At 30.4% G+C, this 22,102-nt stretch overlaps 1 protein-coding gene across 4 annotated transcripts in view; it reads right to left on the bottom strand.

The window, feature by feature from the left end:
- Positions 1 to 22,102, bottom strand: part of Ih (hyperpolarization activated cyclic nucleotide gated potassium channel Ih) — a 229,189-nt gene that overhangs the window by 12,689 nt on the left and 194,398 nt on the right. For all 4 annotated transcript variants that reach the window (XM_080146939.1, XM_080146931.1, XM_080146948.1 and 1 more), the window contains 4 exons: positions 19,686 to 19,803; positions 18,772 to 19,048; positions 16,171 to 16,215; positions 8,708 to 8,749 (listed from right to left, as the gene is read on the bottom strand). In XM_080146939.1, coding sequence (XP_080003065.1) covers positions 8,708 to 8,749; positions 16,171 to 16,215; positions 18,772 to 19,048; positions 19,686 to 19,803 — 482 coding nt within the window. The remainder of the gene's footprint in view (positions 1 to 8,707; positions 8,750 to 16,170; positions 16,216 to 18,771; positions 19,049 to 19,685; positions 19,804 to 22,102) is intronic.

The raw sequence follows: 22,102 nt of genomic DNA on the forward strand, positions 1-22,102 counted from the left end.
TCTTATACCAACAATGAAATTGATTCTAAAAAAAACATAAAACTAAACGTGAATTTCAGCTGTCGTTGGGGGGCAACACTTAATAGAATTGACGACCTTTTTATCTGCCCCCCCCCCAAATATTATTTAGGATTTATTTTGCTTGTTGGCTATACCTTATTCCTGTTTAATATTACCTATTTAATCGTAATAATAAATTGACAGTCAATAAAATGTATTTTTTATTTTATTTACAACAAAAATATTTTTAGCTTGTCATTGCTTTACGTCTAATGGATATTATTGTTTTTGTTGCTTTATTATTGTAAATCTGTTTGGTTAGAAGATCAGTGATTATATCAAGGACCTACAGGGATAAGACAATGACCGATAAATTGATGTACATCCCCAATGATGCTACACAAGATTGTCTCTTTTGTAGATTACAATTAGTGATTACACCGTTTGGATACTCTGCCAATCAAAATAGAATAAAAGTCCTCAAAGTTGTTAAGCCAACGAGTTAGAAAAGGTTATTAAAAAACTTTTGGGACTAGTGTAATAAACAGCCTAATGTTTCCTCCCTCCCTGGATTAAAGAAGGCGGGGCTAGAGGAAATAAAGACCATTTAGTTCCTCTTTACTCTATTTCAGGGATCTAAAAGGATCTATGACCGATAAATTGATGTATAACCCCAATGTTAATACACAAAATAACCCATTCTGTAGATTACAATTAGTAGTTGAAACGTATGGATACTTAATTTAATAAACCAACCAATAAAAATTCATTAAAAGTCTCTGAAGTTGTTAAGCTAGCGAATACGAAAACGTTATTATAAAACTAGTGTAATAAACAGCCCATTGTCCCCCTCTCTCTCTCTGACTCTATTTACCAAGGAAGAAGGGATAAGTTACTGAAGATTATTTATTTCCTGTTCATTCCATTAATTATCTCTAAATCCTTGCTACTACTTATCAGTTATCAGTACACAACAAAACATGTTTTTAAAAGCGAAGCTTTTCTATAATTAGGGTCGGTCCGTACGTCTGTCCGTTACGGATAGCTTTTTTCGTTATTTAAGCATGTTAGAATTGCCCTATCGATTTCAAACTTTGCATGGTGATTCCTGTAGTAGTTAGGTACGATTTAGAATGCTTCCTGGGACAACAAAGTACAATATTATAAGCGAAGCAAATCTATAATCAAGTCATAAAAATGTAAGTATGTCCATAAACATTGTTCCGTATTAAGCAGTTTTTCAACAATTTTACTTACAATTTTGCTTCGACTCTTATACATTTATATTATGGTTGTTCAGTTCTAACATTATACAAGTGTTGATGTCCGTTTGTACTACAGTTTCAGAGCTTCGCTTTCATGGATGTTGTCATCCTTGTTAACCTATCTTTTACAACAAAGGTTTTTTGGATTCAAGCCAAGTATAGTGTTTTGTTTTTGTTACCCCTTACACCTTACACGTCTAAACTTGGTTAAAATAAATTGATTTTCATTTATGAAAAAATTTAATATTTTTGTAAAATAATTATTAGTGTATTTTTACTCATGAAAGAGTTTCAAATCAATGATTAGTAAATATAGAAATAGAAAAAAAATAATATGATAATTAACTAAAAGCTATTATAATAATAAAAACCATATTTTTAGGACCATTATTTTAATCCAGGGATCTTAAGGGATAAGACAATGGCAAATAAATTTATATAAATACTCCACAGATTATGACGTCATACGATAGAATAGCCAATGAGAGGCCAGCAGAGATTTACACCATTGGTAAAATTTATGCTGGCCTCTCATTGGTTATTCTATCGTATGACGTCATAATCTGTGGAGCCCTTTTTCATACGTTTGGACACTCAACATAATGAACCAACATTAGAGTAAAACACTAGAGAGAGAAAGGGTTAAATAACTGTATTCTCCAATCGCAACCACATCGTGCTACCTTTCTATTGTGTCATTAAAAATCAACCAATGGTGTCGCTTATATTAACACAGCCAAGTAGCAGAAAACAAGTTAGAAGCAGACCAAGAAGGTTTTTGAAAAAGGAAGGGAGGAAGTTTTCTGTATATACATCTATACTATAGATCTGTTGAACTAACCAATCAAAATTCATAAAAAATCCCCAAAGTGTCAATTTGTGTAAGTTTGACTTGAAAATAGCGTTTATCAAGTTTATAATTTAGACCTTTTACATTGCTGGAAAAGAAACAATTACACTAACAATGTATAAAAAAAAGTTATTGAATCCTTTTATGCATTCAGTTTTATAAAGTTTAAAGTGGGATAGTTTTCTTTTCATTCCTATTTTATTTCAATCCAGAAAGTTTTAATTGTATTTACTGTTAAGAAATTCTGTTTTAATGAGACGGTATAAACGTATTCTCCTTCGATTTTTAAAGTGATTATCAAGAGAATCCAGAACATCATATGCTTGTAATGGGATGCGATACATCCAAGGATATTAGGTTAAGCATAATCCAACAGACAACCAACCCTTTGATTGCGTGACCTTTGTCTGAGAAGTACTAACTGTGCATGGTAATTAGTTGCGCCTGATTATGTGCCAAGGCATTTCCACTACTCTAACTATGTTGTGCACCTGACATAGCAGCAGCGCTAATAATTTGAAAGTAAGCGGTTTAATTTTTGTGGCATTTCTTGGCGTAATAATTTCAGGTGTAATATAGTACAATTCACTAGTTGATTGTCTGGTGGATGTTAATGATATTCCAAGGTCAAATGCGCCCTTATGATAAAAATGTTTTGATAATGTGATTGAATGCAGGTATCTAAAGGGATAAGACAATGGTCAATGAATTGATGTATATCCCTAATGATGATACACAAAATTACCCCTTCTGTAAATTACAATTAGTGGGTGAAACGTATTGACACTCAACTTAATGAACCAACCAATCCAATTCTATTAAAGTCCCCAAAGTTGTTATGCCAATGAAAAAACAAACGTTTTTATAAGACTTTGGGGACTAGTGTAATAAAGAGCCCAATGTCCCCTCCCTCCCTGGATTGACTGAGTGTTATATCTTGCGTATTAATGTTGTTAGCCAAGTGTAACCGTGCCAAAGCAAACACGAGACAGATTATGTATCCTCTAATATCCAGTCTGCGTCAGGGGGGACAGGGATAGATACTCAGAAATTAAATATTATTTAAAGAGAGAGAGAGAGAGAGAGTGGGGAAATGGGGTGTTTATTACACTATGAATTAACATTTTACATATTCCCACAAAGTTTCATTAAGATTTGCTTATTGGTTGGGGTGCTAGATCGATCAATTTTAAAAACACTCGTGATTTATTTTAGTTTAACGTTTATCTTTTATGACACTGCTCTATAGTTCTTTTTTTCCAGATGTCCACCCATAATATTTGAGCTTCGCTACTTATGGATGTTGTCATCCTTGTTTTTCTATAATCAAAATTAGAAAAATAAGTCCAAATTATATTCCTACAAAAAAAAACAATTGAATAATCAAAAGAGAAATAATAGTTGTATGTTAAAACTAGAATAAAACCTAATTTTAATTTGGTGATTATTTATTCTTGGGTATTCTTGGTAATTATGCTTATGAAATCTCTGTACAGTGTACAAACGTTTCATCTACCAAAGTAAGTAAAAAAACCAAGTATTTGGTTACATTTAAAAAAAGTAGTAAGTAAGTTTTTTTGTCTGTAGCTTAGGATTTCAATAATTACTGAACCCATTATTAGCAGAGACAGGGGACAATGGGTTGTTTATTACAGAAGTCCCCAAAGTTTTATAATAATGCTTTGTTATTGGTTAGCTTAAGAACTTTGGTTACTTTAGTGAAATGATTGGTTGATTCATTTAGTTCATGATTCGAACATTTCAACCACTAAGTGTAATCTACAGAAGGGGTTGCATTGGGGATGTACATAAATTCATCGGCCATTGTCTTATCTCTTTAGATCCCTGAGTTATTAGCCTATTCTTCTTTCTATCTAGCCCAAGCAATAATAAATCATTTTAACCATAAACATAGGTCAGCTAAAATGTAGTTTCCGATTGTGTACGTATCACCCTCATCCTATCTAAATATTTACTACTAGCTAAAAAAGCTTCAAAGTTTAAAAAGAAAAATTAAAATTTGAAAAATTAAAATTTTGATTGTATAATGTATAAATCGCTTTGTTTTCACAAATTAAGTTATTTTTACGTTTTATTAAACTTTTTTCAGCCTTTCCCTTGGACTGGAGTAGCTGAAAATAGATTTTGCAATAGTTGGGTTATCTGTTTTAGAACTTCAGAAATTAGGAAAAAAATGGAAAATCCATTTTTAGTTGATCTAAACAGAGTACATGGTGTCCCATCACAGGCGCAATAAAGATTAAGAAAACAGCATAATAGGCAACCAACATTATGTTTAAAATCTTAATACTGCTATTTTCACATGAGATAAGCCAGTATTATCCTTATAATAAAGTAAAAGGATGTCTGTTTGTACCGAAGGATCTTGTTAACCGCTAAACCGATCGGGTTCTCCTTAACACGTTAGCTTCTCATAGCTCCCGGAAAGGTTTATAACTATTTGGGGGGAGGGTACCACCACCATCTTAAGAGAAATCACAAAAAAATCGTAGAGACTTGAACGCAACATAGACAAATTTTTCATAAATTAGATAGTTGAATAATCTAATATCCAGCAGTTATAGCTGTTTATTTTTATGCATAGGTGATGACACACCATTGGACCTAGAATGTACTATACATCTTTACATAACAAATTTGCATGAATCAAATTTTAATACAGAAAATTTTGAAAGATTAGTGAACCCGGTATTAGTGTCTTAGAAATTATCTTAGTGACGTAACTAAAAACGAGGGATTAGAGGGGAGGTGGGAAAGGTAACCCCTAAAAAAGAGATGGATAATAGAGGTGATTGATAATTGATAATTGATAAAGAAAATGTAGGAAATAATTTATACTCTCTGTACTTTCTACCATAGATTAATTAATTTGTATTTTCTAGACAAGGATGACAACATCCATAAAAACGAAGCACAAAAATCAGAAGGTAGAACAAACGCACAATAGCTAGAGTGTCAGAACTTAATAAGCAGAATATTAATTTTGAAGTCTAAATGAAATTGCACATAAATTTGTTGCAAAATTGCGTAAATATAGCATACAGTAAAAGGACATACTTCCGTGCAAAATTTGAAATCAATAGTATAATTCTAATATGTCTAATAAATGTTGTCAAAAAAAGGTTGAAAAAAGTCCGCATATTTGATTAAATTTTTCTTAAAATCCGCATATTATGTTGATATAAACTATAATATATTATCACTAGCAGTAACATCACTAGAATCTTTTAGGGTGGTAAGGGGGAAAGTTCATTCTTCCAATTTTCAATTTAAGTTTTAAAACAAAAAAGTAAAATTGCGGAGATGGTACTTTTTTTCTAGGTGTTATTTTTTTTGGAGAGTGGAGAGCCCTCTTCCTAAATAGTTATAAACTTCTCTATACCTATAATAAGCTTCACTGTAAAGAAGAACCCTTTAGGTTCAGCGGTTAACAAGATCCGTTGCTACAGTCAAAAAAAGCTTAGCTTACTAATTTATATAATAGGATATAATAAAGTCTCTTTGTTTGTTTGTTTGTCTTTTCCTTTTAAAATCTAGAAAAATAAATTGGTTTATTAAATTGGACTCTCTCCTCCTCAAGTGCCCCAAGAGGCCTCTAAGGCGTAGCCGCTAGTAATAGGATACAGTAACAAAATGCTAATCCTTATATCAAAGTAAAAGAATGTTTGTGTGTGTGTGTCTATTTATATGGAAGGATCTTCCTAACTAATATGCTTCTCCTTTGCAGGGACATAGGTCATAGGTCATGGGAAGGTTTATAACTATTTTAGGATAGGGTACCTGCACCCTCACGCGCTTAGAAAAAAAACCACCAACATTTTTTAAATTTTTTTCTTTTAAAACTAAATTGTCCTTTTAAGTATATCTGTCAGACAGACAGACAATAAATATATGGAGCAGATCTGTATAAATATAAGGTATCTTGACTAAAACTTACAGCTGGCTATCTAAAAAAGCAGTCGTGAAAATAACATTTCTCCAACAATAAGGTTTTTTAAGCATGACCGACAGTCAGACAGACAAAATAATGTATAGAGTAGATGCAGGGGGGGGGGAAGGGGTGATTACTTGAGGGCACCCTCAAATTTTGGAAGTCGTTAAGTAGATGCACATATATCTTGGGTATAGTCCCTTTCATGACAATGCCTCTTAAGGGACGTTTCTTGGTATTTTCACAGTAGATTTTATCCTATTTCTAGCCACTGCGGGGGGGGGGGGCTCTATCCATGCGGGGCCATTTTCCTAACCCTGCAGGTTAATCACCTAACCTAACCTAAAATAATCCATCAAAAGCTACTGTAAAAAAAAATACATTAAAACACCTCTTAAAAGACCTTTTCACTTAAAATTTCAGTTGTCTTTCTTCAATAGCAGCCAAAAAACACACAAAGCATGTTTTAAATGGACGTACTGACTTTCTGTTAACAATGATAGAGTTGCTTTCTAAATTATACCTAACTGTCATAGGAATCATCATGAAGAGTTTGAAATTGATAGGATAATTCTAACATGTCTTGTTTAATAATCTAAAATCAATTAATAATTTTATCTAATTTCAATTTCAATTTATCTATGAAATAAATGTAAAGCTGTACAGGTTAAGGCTACTATCTGACTCAATACATTTCTTTTTCTCCTCTTTTAAGCAACCGAATGAAAGTAATTCTTTTCAATTCCAGATAATTATAAGAATTGGTAACATTTGCTTAGATATTTATTTTATAAAAACATAGCAAAAAAATAATAACCGTATTATAATACAGGTATTAAATATTTATATACAAACAATAAAATTGAATATGAATAAAAATTAAGGATAGATCAATCAAATAATAATTATGTACAGTGTCAAAGGACTAAACAATCTTGTGAGAGGTAATATAACTTATGCATTTTAAAAAGATATTTGTTAAATAGACTGATTATTTAAAGACATATTTGTTAAATATGTTGCTCTACTGGATATCATTACCCTTGTTAGAATGTACCATTCATAAAGAAGGTTATTTTTTAATGGCAAAACTGTTTAAGCTAGCTTTTTTAACAATTACGTTCAAATTCCGTTAAATTTATTGATATAAATAATCTAATAATTGATTGTTTTGTTTTTATTCGTAATTGTCTTTTTTATATATACATTATTATGCTTAATTAAAAATTTCTGATAAACATCTCATTATATTTAAAGAAAAATTAGCTGTCTCTAAATTTAATATAGAAATAAAATTATTATGGAAAATCAATTGATTCTTCATGGTAACAGTTATAAGTTATAAAATACAGACGAATTTATAGATGTAATCTTGAAAAGATAGCTTTAATTTAAAATGATAAATATGCGTTATTTTTACCAAAAACTAGACAAAACCCTTTTTTGTTGTTGTTGATAGCAATATCTTATTTCTTTACTCTCGTTTATATATAGTTTTAACCTAATATCTTTTGATTTAATTGTTATTGGTTTGAAATTTTGACTAAAAAGCTGGCTTAAAAAATAGTTCATATGTGATAAAATATATAGCATTTTGCGCTAACTTATGAGATGTTTATACAATAAGTATAATTATAAAAGCAAATATTTGAAAATTATTTAAAATCATTCAATGTTTAATGTAAGATTAAGCCAATTATTAATCACGAAATTACATATAGTTTTTTTATTATTTTGCTAAATAATCTATAAAATATTTACACATTGTAAGTCAACTCTTGAGTTATGTAAGAAGTACAATATCAGATGATAGATCTTATTTCAATTTTGAAAGATAATTTTATAAAAAAAATAAAAAAAAGTTGATTTTGTTTTTTAAAAGTGAGCAAAAATAATGTAGAATTTTTAGAAATATTTTTAATATTTTTTAAAAGCACAAAAAACCTTGATTTCAGGCCTATATTAACAATTCTTAAAAATCCTAGTAGTATCGACACATCCTATTTTTTTTACGTCACTAAGATAATTTCTAAGACACTAATACCGGGTTCAGATTAGTTATTTTATTCTCAGAACTTGAAGTAGGATGAGAAATCACCAAGGAAACTGTGTACACATTCGGCAATTCAAATTCAACTGACCTGTTTTTTAATATTTTTTCTCGTATTCATTCGAATCCGGTGGATAGGAACCGGTTCTCATGAATACGAAAAAACTATGTCTAGCATCGTATTATATCCAGTTTTCTACGAATATAGAAATGTACAATCATAAGATTGAAACCAGTTTTTTTTAGCCGGTGCCTCCGGCACCTCGGGGCTAAAAAAACTAGTTTTAATCTTATAATTGTACATTCTATATCCGCGGAAAGCCGTTTATAATACGATACGAGAAATAACTATTCTCGTATTCATTCGAATCCGGTGGATAGGAACCGGTTCTCATCCATACGAAAAAACTATGTCTATCATCGTATTATATCCAACTTTCTACGAATATAGAAATACACAATCATAAGATTGAAACAAGTTTTTTTAGGCAACTCGGGGCTAAAAAAAACTAGTTTTAATCTTATAATTGTACATTCTATATTCGCGGAAAGCAGTTTATAATACGATGAAAGAAATAACTATTAATTACCTGTCTGATACCAGATGTGGGTTCTTTCCAATTTTGTTTAACCTAAAAAAAGAAATTTTATTATTTAAATTGTCTATTAAGTATTTTAATGAAAAAGGAAATAATTTTTTAAGTCATTAAATGTATATTTTTGAATGTAAAAATTATTTCCTTTTTAATTTATATCCAAAAATATATGTATATAACAACAAAATATGTATCAATTTTGATATAACAATCATGCATTCTAATTATTTTTAATTTTAATAAAAATGTTTAAGTTCTTTTAATAGAGATGAAACAAATACTACTGTTTTTAACCTATTTTTTTATCATATATCAAAAATATACTATGACACCAGTAGAATCAGACTGCAGAGCCCAAATTTGAATTAAGTCCCCAATAAACTTTTTTTTGGGGGATTTAAAAATCAATTTTATATGTTGCTGTGATCATTTTGATGGAAGCAAAAGCATTTTTTAGTTTAGGGTTAAATTGTTTCTTACAGAACAATTTGATGTGATTCAGATTATATCAATACAATAATAAAAACTCTACTCTGTTCGATGCAATTAATTTTTTTTCTGAAACAATAATTTATATAGAAGAAATTTAACATTAAAATAAAACATATTATTCTGAAGTCTGAACCAATTAGAATCCTTGTTTCATTTCAGTTTTTTACAATTCAAAAAGAGTGTTTTCACAAAGTGACTTATTTCCAATGTAGTTAAATAATTTTTATTTAATTAAAATGAAAAGAATGAGAACTATACACATAAAAGATACATGCTTTTTAAAAATATTTAAAAAAATAAGTTTGAATAATCTTATATTTTATCATATTTGTATATGTGACAAAAAAAAATTTGTTATATTGCGTAAACATTTGTTGTCATCTTTCACTATTTAACCCTTTACAGCCAATTTTTTTGTGTTTTAAATAAGTGATGGAAAACAAGCACGATAAAGTTAATTCATTGATATATTGTAAAGAATTAAGTTTTTAATGAATTAATTTAGATGAAATCAAAAGGCCTAATTTTACTCTATACCAGAATACTATATATATGAAGCAAAACACTCTAAAAGCTACGAATTTTACCCAAATAAAAAAAGACCTTTTGCTCTGATCAAAAATGACCACAGCAACAGTAAAATTAATTTTTAAATCCCCTCAAAAAAGTTTATTGGGGACTTAATTCAAATTTAGGCTCTGCAGTTTAATTCTACTGGTGTCATAGTATATTTTTGATATATGTTTTAAAAATAGGTTAAAAACAGTTTAATTATTTTAAAGGTTATTTTCCTTCTCTCTATTGATGTCTTTAATGTAATTAGATAAGTTTAAAAATGCAACATAGTTTAAAACATTTAAGCTTTTCTTTATGTATGTACGTCTTAACGTATTGACCTATTATATAAAGTAGTAAGGTTTTTGTCTGTAGCGTAAGATTTCGAGAATTTCTGAACCAAAAGACTTCTAGATTTTATGGAAGCTTCACATTGGCCCCGGGATAGTTTTAGGATAATTTAATTTTTTGATTTTGAGTCTTTTGATGATTTTAGGCAATTTTTCTGATCATCCTTTCTTTTTCTATGGAATACTAGGGACGCATCCGCTAGTTAAAATCTATAATAGTCATTTATCGTATAGTATTATAAGCTTTCCGCGGATAATAAAATAAAAAAAAATGAATCAGTTGTGTTAGCCCCTGGCTAACATAAATTGTATTAATCTTATGATTTACATTTTAATATTCGTGGAAAATAGTCAGTAAAACGATGTTATAATTTATTTTTCAGTATGACTGAGAACCGGTTCTAAACTAGCAGATATTAATCGGTACGGAAGCCATACTGGAAATCGTTTTCTACAACTGGTATAAAATTCTTGAGTTTTTTTTCAAAAACTTTTGACATCATAGCATATTCGTACTAAAAATGACTTTTTCCATGAAGATAAGTGGATTTTTTTCGCCCTTATTTTTTTCTCCACAACAAAGGCATTGCTATTAATCTATTGAGTTCCTCTTTTATGCATATTGCAAGCCTTGTTAAGATATAAAAAATTAATTGTTTTATATTTAGTTTTTTATTATTATCAATATCATTATTGTTATTATTACTTGCTAAATAAAACTAGGGATCTAAAGGCATAAGACAATTGCCGATAAATTGATGTAAATCCCCAATGATGATACACAAAATTACCCCAATTTAGAGTAAAATTAGTGGTTTAAACGATTGAACACTCAACTTCATAAACCAACCAATCCTAATTTACTTAAGTCCCCAAAGTAATTAAGCCAACTAATACGAAAACGTTTAAATAAAACTTTGGGGACTAGTGTAATAAACAGCCCATTGTCCCCATTATCTCTTGTTATTATTACTTGCTCAATTAAACACTATAATTTGGATTAATCAAATACACATATAGATAACATAATAACATTCTCTCTTAGATTCCCAATAACAATTGATAAAAGGAAAACTTTTTAATAAACAAAATAAGTCCGTCTGTAATTTTGTACATATTGCAGTTATATACCTCTCCCTCCACTTTCAATCAAAATGCATTTCCCCTAGCCCATTCAGGATATACCTTGAAAAACCCTGTAGGTGGTAACAATTTAACACATATTTTTTACCTCCCCCTCAGACTACTTATATTTAGTAGCGAAGCTACTCTATGATTCGAAATGTCCGTCCGTCCGACTGTCCGCCAATCACGAAGCGGGGGAAACGTGATTTTCGATCTCGGCTCCTATAAAAGACTATAAAAGACAAAAGGCTGAAATTTTCAGGGATTAAATATGTTACTATTCTTCTTTTTACCAAGTTTCATAAAGATTCGTCAATTAATTTTTGTGCTAGATTGTTTCATACATTTTTAAGTTTTCACGATTTTCTCAACTCCTATTCAAGATAGACGACTGAAATTTTCATAGATTGAATACCTTAATATTCTGAATACTTAAATTAAGTTTTATTGAGATTTGTCGATTGGTTGGGGTTTCAGTTCGATTCCTAGATTTTTAAATTTTCATGATTTCCTTTAATCCTATTCGAGATAGACGGCTGAAACTTCTCTCAAGTTCTTTTTTTCTAGATATTTATCCATGATTTTTGAGCTTCGATACTTATGGATGTTTTCATACTTGTTTAACATTTTTATTTGAACTGATGATCTATTAATTAGTGAAACAATTGTATTTCATAAGTAAGATGGAAAAAAATAAGTTGTGTTTCTATATATAATCATGAGACTCCTGTACTTAGACGTGATAATATCTATAGCGAGGCAACTTCATATGAATTTAATTTTAGATCGACTTTTTTCGACAATCAATCTATCGATAAGGATTGAACACTCTATTGGTTTAATTCTTAAAATGAAAATGCTATAAATGTTTAATGAGAATAACGATTCAAAAGGACATTACTATGATTTTTTTTGGTAGCTTTAACAAATAATCATGCTTTATCTTTATGCATTTTTTCATCCTTGTTTTTATTGTGATCTGATGTATAAAAGTGGAATATTGATAAATTAAGTTAGAATGATACAAGTATTCTATTGTGTAATAGGCAAAAATAGGCTAATGCTTGGGCCCAAACCAGTCCAAGCTAATTATAAAATTTTTAACCGCGTGCAACAAAAGGATTGGTTGTCTTGAACTGGTTAAGAATACAGATTTACTTATACATTTCAATCTCTCTACTTCCTTATATTTAAAGAGGCCTGTAAGGAACATAAAATGATTTCTTTTCAATTTATTTTCAGATCGCTGTTTACCAAAAAAAATCCGTTACACTGTAAAGGAGAACAATATCAGTGCAGCGGTTATCGAGATCCTTCGGTACAGACAGACAGACAGAGATCATTTTACTTTATTTTTTTATTGATTTAGTTTAGATGTATTATAAGAAATATTTCAATTGGTGTAATAAGCAAGCAAGCACCTTTATATTTAACAGTGTAAATTAAATAACATAACATAACTTATTACTATTTGGGATGCGCCAGACTTTTTTTTGTATATGAGGTAAAAAGATATCTTTGATTGGAAGTTTTAAAAATCTGGTTTTCCTACCAACTGCAGAAGGAAAAAAATTCCATTAGCACTGCAGCAAGTGACAAGAAACCAGGGATCTAAAGGGATAAGGCAATGGCTGATTTATTGATGTACATCCCAAATGATGACACACAAAATTACCTATTTTCTAGATTAAGATTAATGGTTGAAACGTTTGGACAGTCAACTTAATAAACAAACCAATTAAAATTCAGTATATGTCCCCAAAGGAGGAATGAGAAACTGTCCCAATTTTGTATAACTTTAGCGGAACAAGTTCCAATTACGTCATATTTTTCTTTCCCGAAAAAGGGAGGGGGGGAAGAAAATCTCTTCAAAAGAGATGGGGAAAACCCCCTTTTCTCCCATCTCTTTTTTCTTCCCCCCTTCCCTTTTTTTTCTTTCCCCCTTCTTGGAACTTGGAACTGGAATTGGAACTTGTTCCGCTAAAGTTATACAAAATTGGGACAGTTTCTCATTCCTCCCCCAAAGTAGTTAAGCCAAGACTAACAAAATGTTATTATAAAACTTTGGGGACTAGTATAATAAAATGCCGATTGTCCCCTCTCTCTCTGCAAGAAATAATTGTTGTTTTATTTATTTAATTGTGTAGCACTGCGGTTTTTAAATCAAATTATGCCTTTGATACTTTTTTTCGACTTTTGCATAGCATTTGATTAAAATTTTTTATTTTTATTTTTGTAAGGATTTAGTTTATATATTTTGTTTTTTTACCTTGTCAATAGAAACAAATAACAAACGACGTGCTATTTAAGGGTTTGTTGTAATTTTTAGATATGCTACAATTTAATTACATCCTAAGGTCTTCATACAGAAATTTTTCTCACAACGTTTCCTCAATTTCACTTTAAAGAAAGTTTAGCTAGAAAAAGTTTATTTAGCTGAACAAAGTGTCTCAAAAATCAGCCATGTGACATCATAAAAATGAGGGGAGAAGTGGTAAAGAAAACCCCTGAAAAAAAGAAATTGATAATATCTCATTTTTTTGACGTCACAAGACTGAGACACTTTGTCCAGCTACAAAATTTGTGTTTTGTCCAGATTATTTGGAGCTAAATGATATCTAAGAGGATGTCAATCCTTTTAATAAAGTAAAAGGATGTTTGCTTGTTTGTCTGTACCTATTTTTGGGGAGAGTACTACCACCCTCCAAAGATAAATTGCCCCTTTTTTAAAAACTAAGATAAAAATGGAGTTTAAGTAGCCGCTAGTATAATTTAAAGAGAAGCTTTGCTTTGCTGTGGTGGATTTTACATTTAGCATTTAAATATAGCCTATCAAGTGTTATGCATGTTAATAGACAAAAGCGTGCTAATTTGTACATTATTAATTAACTTCATTTTTTTTGCTTACAATATAGATCTTACTTTAATCTTTCTAAAAAATATAATACTACATAAAAAATCAAAGGGTGAAAAATCAGAATAAATTTTTCTTTATATAAAAACAGTAATAGTTATTTCTCGCATCGTATTGTAGGCAACTTTCCGCGGATATAAAACTGTACAATTATAAGATTAAAACAAGCTTTTTTAGCATGATTTGCCGAATGCACGTGCTAAAAAACTGGTTTTAATCTTATGATCTTACATTTTTATATTCGTAGAAAACTGGATATAATACTATGCTATACATAACTTTTTAGTACAGCTGAGAACCGGTTCTAATCCCCCGGATATTAATCGGTTTGAAAGCTATACTGGAAACCTTATTATAACAGTATTTTTTACGTAACATTTAAAGCTGCTTTGAAAGCTGTTTTCCTTGTGGATTTTTAAAAGCGAAGCTTTTCTATAATTATGGTCAGTACGACCGTACGTCTGTCCGTCCGTAACAAATAGCTTTTTTCGTTAATTTAGGCATGTTAGAATTGTCCTTTTGATTTCACACTTTGCATGGTGATTCCTGTAGTAGTTAGGTAAGATTTAGAAAGCGTAGCAACTCTATAATCATTAACAGAATGTCCGTGCGTCCATTTTAAACATGTAGATTTTTCTACTTTTTAACAACAAATTTTTATGTGATCTAATAATCCGATTGATCTGAATTTTGGTATATTGATTCCTGGGACAACAAAGTACAATATTATAAGTGACTCTATAATCAAGTTCTAAAAATGTAAGTATGCCCATAAACATTATTCTGTATCAATCAGTTTTTTAACAATTTTACTTACAATTATGCTTCGACTCTTTTACATTTATATTCTGATTATTCAGTTCTGACACTATACTAGTTTTAATGTCCGTTTGTTCTACTGTTTCAGTGCTTTGCTTTTATGGATGCTGTCATCCTTGTTTTACGTAACATTTAGACATTACTACATATTTTGTTATGTTCAATTTAATTTTCATTGTGCTTTTCAGTTTTGTGCATTTTTAATATGTTCTCTTTGAAAACTTTATGGACAGGACAAAATTTTCTTAGATTAATTCAATTTCTTTACTTTGAAAAATTAATAGAAAAATTGATTATTTTGCAATTTTTTCAAAGTATTAAATTTTTTTTTTGGATATTTAAAAGGTATATATATTATCTTAAGGGCCTTTATTTTAAAGATAATATAATGATTTGATAAAGTTGAGAAACAATAAATTATAAGATAAGAGGGGTTTACAAGTTTGCATTTGTTTTTAGCATTTCGAAGATCTTAATAACAGTATGACAGCCTATTACTTTGTAATTAAACTTAACAAGGGGTCCAACAGGGCTAAATATCAATATAAAAAAAAATAAGTTTTACAAATAAGTAAAATATTAGTGCTGGGTGTTATAGGTTTACATTGATAATTTTTCTTATAGTTATTGTGCTGCATTGCAGGATCATGTACAAATTACAAAGAAAGATCATTCGGATCATGGAAAGAAGGCGAGTAGTGGGTTTCATCGTATTTTCACAGTAACTTTTCTCCTATTTCTCGCCTTGCGGGGCCAATTTCCTAACCCTGCAGGGCAATTATTAACATTTACCTAACCTAAAATAAGATAATGTGAAAATAAGACGAAATCCGCTACTTCCTTTTCTTTCCATGATCCAATTATTCTTTAAAATAATTTTAAAGGCTACTATATGCCAAAGGGCAGGTCGCACAACTTAAAAACTAAAATTTAAAAGTCACAAGTCAAGCCAACGAAAAGACGCTAGAATGCTAATTTTTCATGCGAATTATATTTTCAATATGGCTTTATGGTAATGCTGAAAAGTCATGTATTGCATTGTATTATAGGCAATTCCACACGGATAATAACATAAAATTCTAATGATTTTAATAATAGTTATTATAAGTGAAAACGAGGGACCAATCTATAGCACTAAGCAGCCTTTAAAATCATGACAAAAAAAAATCTTCCTTCATATTTTCAACATGATCCTTGATTACCTAATTATATTCGACAGATTTAGGTTAGGGTACCATTTTGTTATCCTGATTTAAAATAAATATTTATAGTAACTTTAATTGTCTTTTTCATATCCTGAAAACATTATAAACTCAAAAAAGCGAAAGGAAAAGGTTTATTTTCTGTGTATAAAAAATATTTTTTTATTATATCGTAAAATAAAGGGAGGAGTAGGTTGCGCTAAAAATCCGCAAAGGTGTGAGTTTTAAGGCTTAAAAAATAGAACGACAATATTCACTAAATATGTGTATTTCTTATTGAAAAGAACTATAGACAAAATTTTTTCTTTTTAAAGTTAACACAATTTTTTTTGGTTCTACTACTGTTTTTAACTTAAAACTCACAACCTTTACAGATTTTTAGCGCAACCTACTCCTCCCTTTTAAATATAACGCAGGACAAAATTTGCTTATGGAAAATTTAAAAAAAAGCTGCAGAAATAAAAATCAGTATTGAGTTTAAATATTTACAGCGTATGAAAAAATATTTATACTACATGGGTATATAGATTTTATATGTATAGTATTTTTACCATATTCTTAAATAAATATATCAAACAACTAAAAATGTTCATACTTAAAAAAAGGGGGGAATTAATATTTTTTAAAATTTATATGTGGTCTCCATGTAAACTGTTTTTAAATTTTATCAGATGCTTAAGAGTAAAACAATGTTCTTTTAAGTAAATTAAATGAATTAAGTAAAGCATTTGACAAAAATAGTTTTTTTTTCCAAGGGTAGCACAATTATCTTACATATTCCACATGAGAAGCCTAGGAAATAAATTTAAAAAATAATACCAAACTAATGAAATTAAGATTAAATGTCTGTAACTTTGTTTTATGTAATTAACATATAGCGATAACTATAATGTATAAGAATGTATGAATTATTTATAATATACATTACTAAACAAAACAAAATATAAAATAAAATATAAAGAGGAAAACGACTAAAAACCAAAAACTAAGCAACAGATTAAATCATTACAAGTTTGGGGTATAGTCCCTTTCGTGACAACGCCTCTTTTCATAGTAGCTTTTAATAGGTTATTTTAGGTTAAGTTGGGTTTGGTATTTGCACCCAAGGTTAGGCATTTGCCCCTGCAGGGTTAGAGCCCCACGCATGGGCAAAAAATAGGGGAAAAGCTAATGTGAAAATACGACAAAATTCCCCTTAATAGGCGTTGCCACAAAAGCACTATACCCAAAGTTTTTTTAAAATCTACTTTTAAAAATTCCAAATAATAAAGGTTGAAAGATCGGCAGCCGCTCGACATGGGGGTTGTCTAATGCCACTGATAGACACTTGACTGCCATGCCGAAAATATAACTTTAATACCCAAAAACTATAAAACCAAAATATGCAATATATAAATGTAAAAAATGATGCATTTGATTCCTATAACTAAATAAAATAAGAAAGAAAAGTTGAAAGTGCATCTCAAGAAAGAAAACAAATAAAATTATATATGTGATTGTTCGGGTAAAGACTTGCATTTCATAATTTTCATACAAATAAAAAAAGGACGAAAATTGTATTAATCCAAAAAAAAGGGAATAGTAGCTTTCGCAAAATTCCCTAAAGTTTTGAGTAAGATTCCAGTCAAATGAGCTTATTAGGTCAAACTGTTTTTAATATGCTTTTGGTCAACGCTAAGAACAGTTAGACTTAATAAGCGCATTTGACTGGAAGCTTGCTCACAATTTTACGGAATATTGTAAAAGCTACTATTCCCTTATATAAAAAACTTAATTATCTCAGTTAAAAATTTTTGTTAAGTAATTAAGGATATAAAAGGAATAAGACAATGGCAAAATTATAATACGCTAAATTACCCCTTCTGTAGACTGCAATTAGTGGTTGGGATGTTTGGACACATACTTAAATGAACCATTTATTAAAGGTCCCAAGGTTGTAAAGCCAACGAATAAGAAAACGTTATTATAAGACTTTTGGGACTAGAATAATAAAGAGCCCAATGTCCCCCTGCTTTAAAATGCCTATTTAATTAGCTATGTACAGCATCTTTTATCTAATAGTCGTTTTAAAATGCCATTAAAAAATTAAGCTATGACCCCTTTTTCTTTTAAAATTATTTAAGTACAAAGCATCTTTCTGAATGTACTTTTAAATCCCCAATTTTAAAAGAAGAAAAGATAAAATTTGAATGGTAGAATTGCATTTACAAATGAATGAATTGTGACAGAAAAAATAAAAAAAAAGAAAATTGTATTTCTAAAAGTAACGAAACATAAATTTAGATAAAAACCATGCCAGAAACTCTATTAATTCAAATTTACCAAACTCAAAACAAAACGTTGAATCTTTAAAATCACAAAAAAGTAAAAAACTAAAAATCTGAAGCATCTTATAGTGCTTAATAAAAAATGACGTCATACAAAACAAATGACCAATGACAGGCCAGTATATATTTTACCATTAGTCAATTACATTGTATATTGGCCTTTTGTTGGTCATTTGTATTGTATGACGTCATTTTTTATCAGCAGTATGAGCTGCTTCTAAAAATCTCTCTTATTAAACAAAGAATTTTAATAATGTAAATACATTTTCCCTACCTTTCAGCCGCAACGCTTTCCATAGTCCTTCTCATCAGCGGATACGTCTCAAGCACGGCATTAAAATGCTCAACAGACAAGGAGAACACATTGCAGTACGTCTCCGCGCGCACACTGGCCACCCTGCGCGCGTTTGTCAACAAGCAGATCTCGCCAAAGTATGAGCCGTCGGACAGACTGGTGGCGACCTCGCCCGAGCTCATGACAATGTCGACAATGCCCTCCTGGATGAAGTACATCTTTGACCCGATGGTGCCCTCCTTGATGATTATGTCCCCTAAAAATTATGAAATCAAACAATAATCTGAATTAATTGAGTACTTCATTTTGAGAAAAGCTTTACATAGGTCCCAGTATATAGTTTCTGGCTAGCTTTTATAACTTTGTGTTTTTTTGCAATTTTATTGACCTTAAACCTCTAAAATAAAGAAGGGGGGGGGGAGCTTGTAAACTTTTGTATATGATATCAGTAATGTCTACGGGGGGAGGGGTGTAAAGGGGCGAATAACACCGCCACCAATAAAATTTTTATCAACAAGTTTGTCGTTTCACAGGTACCACCGAATGTTTTTTCTTGGAGAGGAATAAAACTCCCAAAACCTGTGGTTCATAAAAAAAATCCGCGAACTACTTTTCATTTATCCCTTTTAATAATAACTGAGGGAGAAGGGGACATTAGGATATTATTACACTAGTCCCTAAAGTTTTATATTAACGTTTTCGTATGCGTTGTCTCACACAACTTTTGGGACTTTTATTAAATCTTGATTGGTTGGTTCATTAACTATCGCGTCCGAATGTTTCAACCACTAATTGTATTCTAAAGAAGTTATAATTTTGTGTATTATCATTGGGGATGTACATCAATTTTCTCGGCAATTGTCTTATCCCTTAAGATCCCTGATAATAGCTACCTGGTTGGAATACTTCATACTGTAACTTGGTAACAACTTCAGAAACAAAGGAGGGGTCAGCGTGCGCGAAGAATGGTACAGAAGCGACCAGCGCTCTACAGTTATAGTTCACCACGTCCTAGATAATAATTAGAGTAAAACACTAGATAAAGAAAGGGTTAAATAACTGTATCTACCCATCGCAACCACCTAGTTAATGTGCAACCTTTCTATTGGGTCATTGAAAATCAACCAATAGTGTCGCTTATATTAACAAAACCAAGTAGCAAAAAAAAATTTAGAAGCAGACGAAAGAGGTCTTTGAAAAAGAAAGGGAGGTAGTTGTCTGTATATACATACATACATCTATACTATAGATCTGTTGATACATAGATTAAAGGATTAGAGAGATTAGTAGATGGGTAGATAAATGAGTAGCTTAGCTTGGATAATAGAATATTATAAGAAAATAATTCAAAGAAAAATACAATCAGATACTCATTAGATATAAGGAAAGAAGAAGCTCTTTTTAGTGCCTATAAAAATGACGTCATACAATACAAATAACCAATGATAGGCCTATAAACAGACTGTATCAAAAATGACAGGCCAGTATAAATTTTAATTAACCAATGTTAGGCCAGTATGACATCATTTTTGATGTGCACTATAAAAAGCTTGAAGAAAGAAACTTAATAATGAAATTATAATTTTCTGTAAGACAATTACTCAACAATAAGTTAAAATATAATAAGGATGACAACACCCATAAGTATCGCAGCAAAAATTTGTGACATAGACAAACGGACAAAGTGACTTAGAGCAGATTATATGTTATCATAACAAAGAAAAGAAAGAGAGAGTATATCCAAAAACTTAAAATCACGAAAATATAAAAAAAGGTAATTATATATGAAAGTTGTAAAAAGAAAAGCAGCTAAAAAGCTGCTTAAAAGCAGTCAGACTACCATAATTTTTTTTATACCTAATTATGGTGCATAATGTAGGGAGAATGTTGGCAAAAAGTTTCAGCTGTGTATCTTTTGTTGGAGCCGGAAAAATATGTTGTAAAAAGAAAAAGCGGCTAAAAAGCTGCTTAAAAGCAGTCAGACCGCAACGTATGTTGTATACTCAATTATGCTCCATTTTGATGAACAAAAAGTTTCAGCCTTCTATCTTTTGTAGGAGATGAGACGTCACGTTTCAGACATACAGACAGGCATTTCAAAGTATATAGTAGCTTCGCTACTAAAAATGATAAACAGTAAATCTTTTCCAACGTCCTAATTCTTTTGATAAGAAAAAGAGACTTGGAAAAGAAATGTTTTTAAATATAAATGATTATAACTGTGTAATTGCAGGCAAAGAGAGAAAAGTAAATTTTTATTTTTATGTAGACTGCTGATGTCAGTCCGACTTACTGGACTGATATATACACATTACAAAGTATCATCCAAAAAACTTTTATGAAATATGTTCAACTGGACAAAGTGTCTCAAAAATCAGCAATGTGACGTCATAAAAATGAGAGAGATGAGAGGAGAAATGGGAAAGATAAGAAATAGTTGGATAATCCCTTATTTTACGTCGCAAGACTGATTTTTTTGACGATAATTTTCCCCCTGTCAAAATATTCACGTATATTTTATATCCAGTGTGTATTTCCTAAAAAGTAAAATATGAAAATATCATCAAAGTACATTTTTCGGGTATTGTCTCTTTTGTGACAACGACTACTAAGGAGCGTTTTGTCGTATTTTCACAATAGCTTTCCCCCTATTTCCAGCCCCTTTAGGGAGCTTTAACCCTGCGGAGCCAATTGCATAACTGCGCGGGGAAATTACCTAACCTACTAAAATAACATATCCAAAGCTACTGTGAAAATACGAGGCGTTTCCACGAAAGGGACTATACCCCAATTTTCTTCTAGCTTTAAAATAGCATTAGGGTTTATTATTTTTATTTATTGCTTTTTCCCTGAAAAATAAACAGTCATTTATCTTGTCTTCTTAGTTTTCTTCGGTTTCTTGTGCATTTAGTGCCATTAACTTTACTACCATGCAAACTATTAATCACATATTCTAGACTCTCTGACACCATACAAAGCAAATCCATGCCAATTTTAATATTTTATTTCCCAGGTTTCGCCAGCCGCAAATTTAACAACTCTGATAGTCTTATTCCTAAGAATTGTAATTATCTAGAAGAAAAAATACAGAAACATGCCTTCAAAAGGAGTAATATCATTATTTTATACTTTCTCAATAGTAATTAGGATGTGTCTTGAAAAAAAAGGAATGGATTATGGAAAGAAAACGAAGTAGTGGGTTTCGTCTTATTTTCACAGTAGCTTTTGATAGGTTATTCTAGGTTAGGTAAATGTTGATAATTGCCATGCAGGGTAAGGAAATTAGCCCGCAGATTTAGAGCCCCCCGCA

Source organism: Acartia tonsa, chromosome 2 (genome assembly GCF_053477335.1).
Source record: "Acartia tonsa isolate MP-2025a chromosome 2, ASM5347733v1, whole genome shotgun sequence".
Lineage (NCBI taxonomy): Eukaryota > Metazoa > Arthropoda > Copepoda > Calanoida > Acartiidae > Acartia > Acartia tonsa.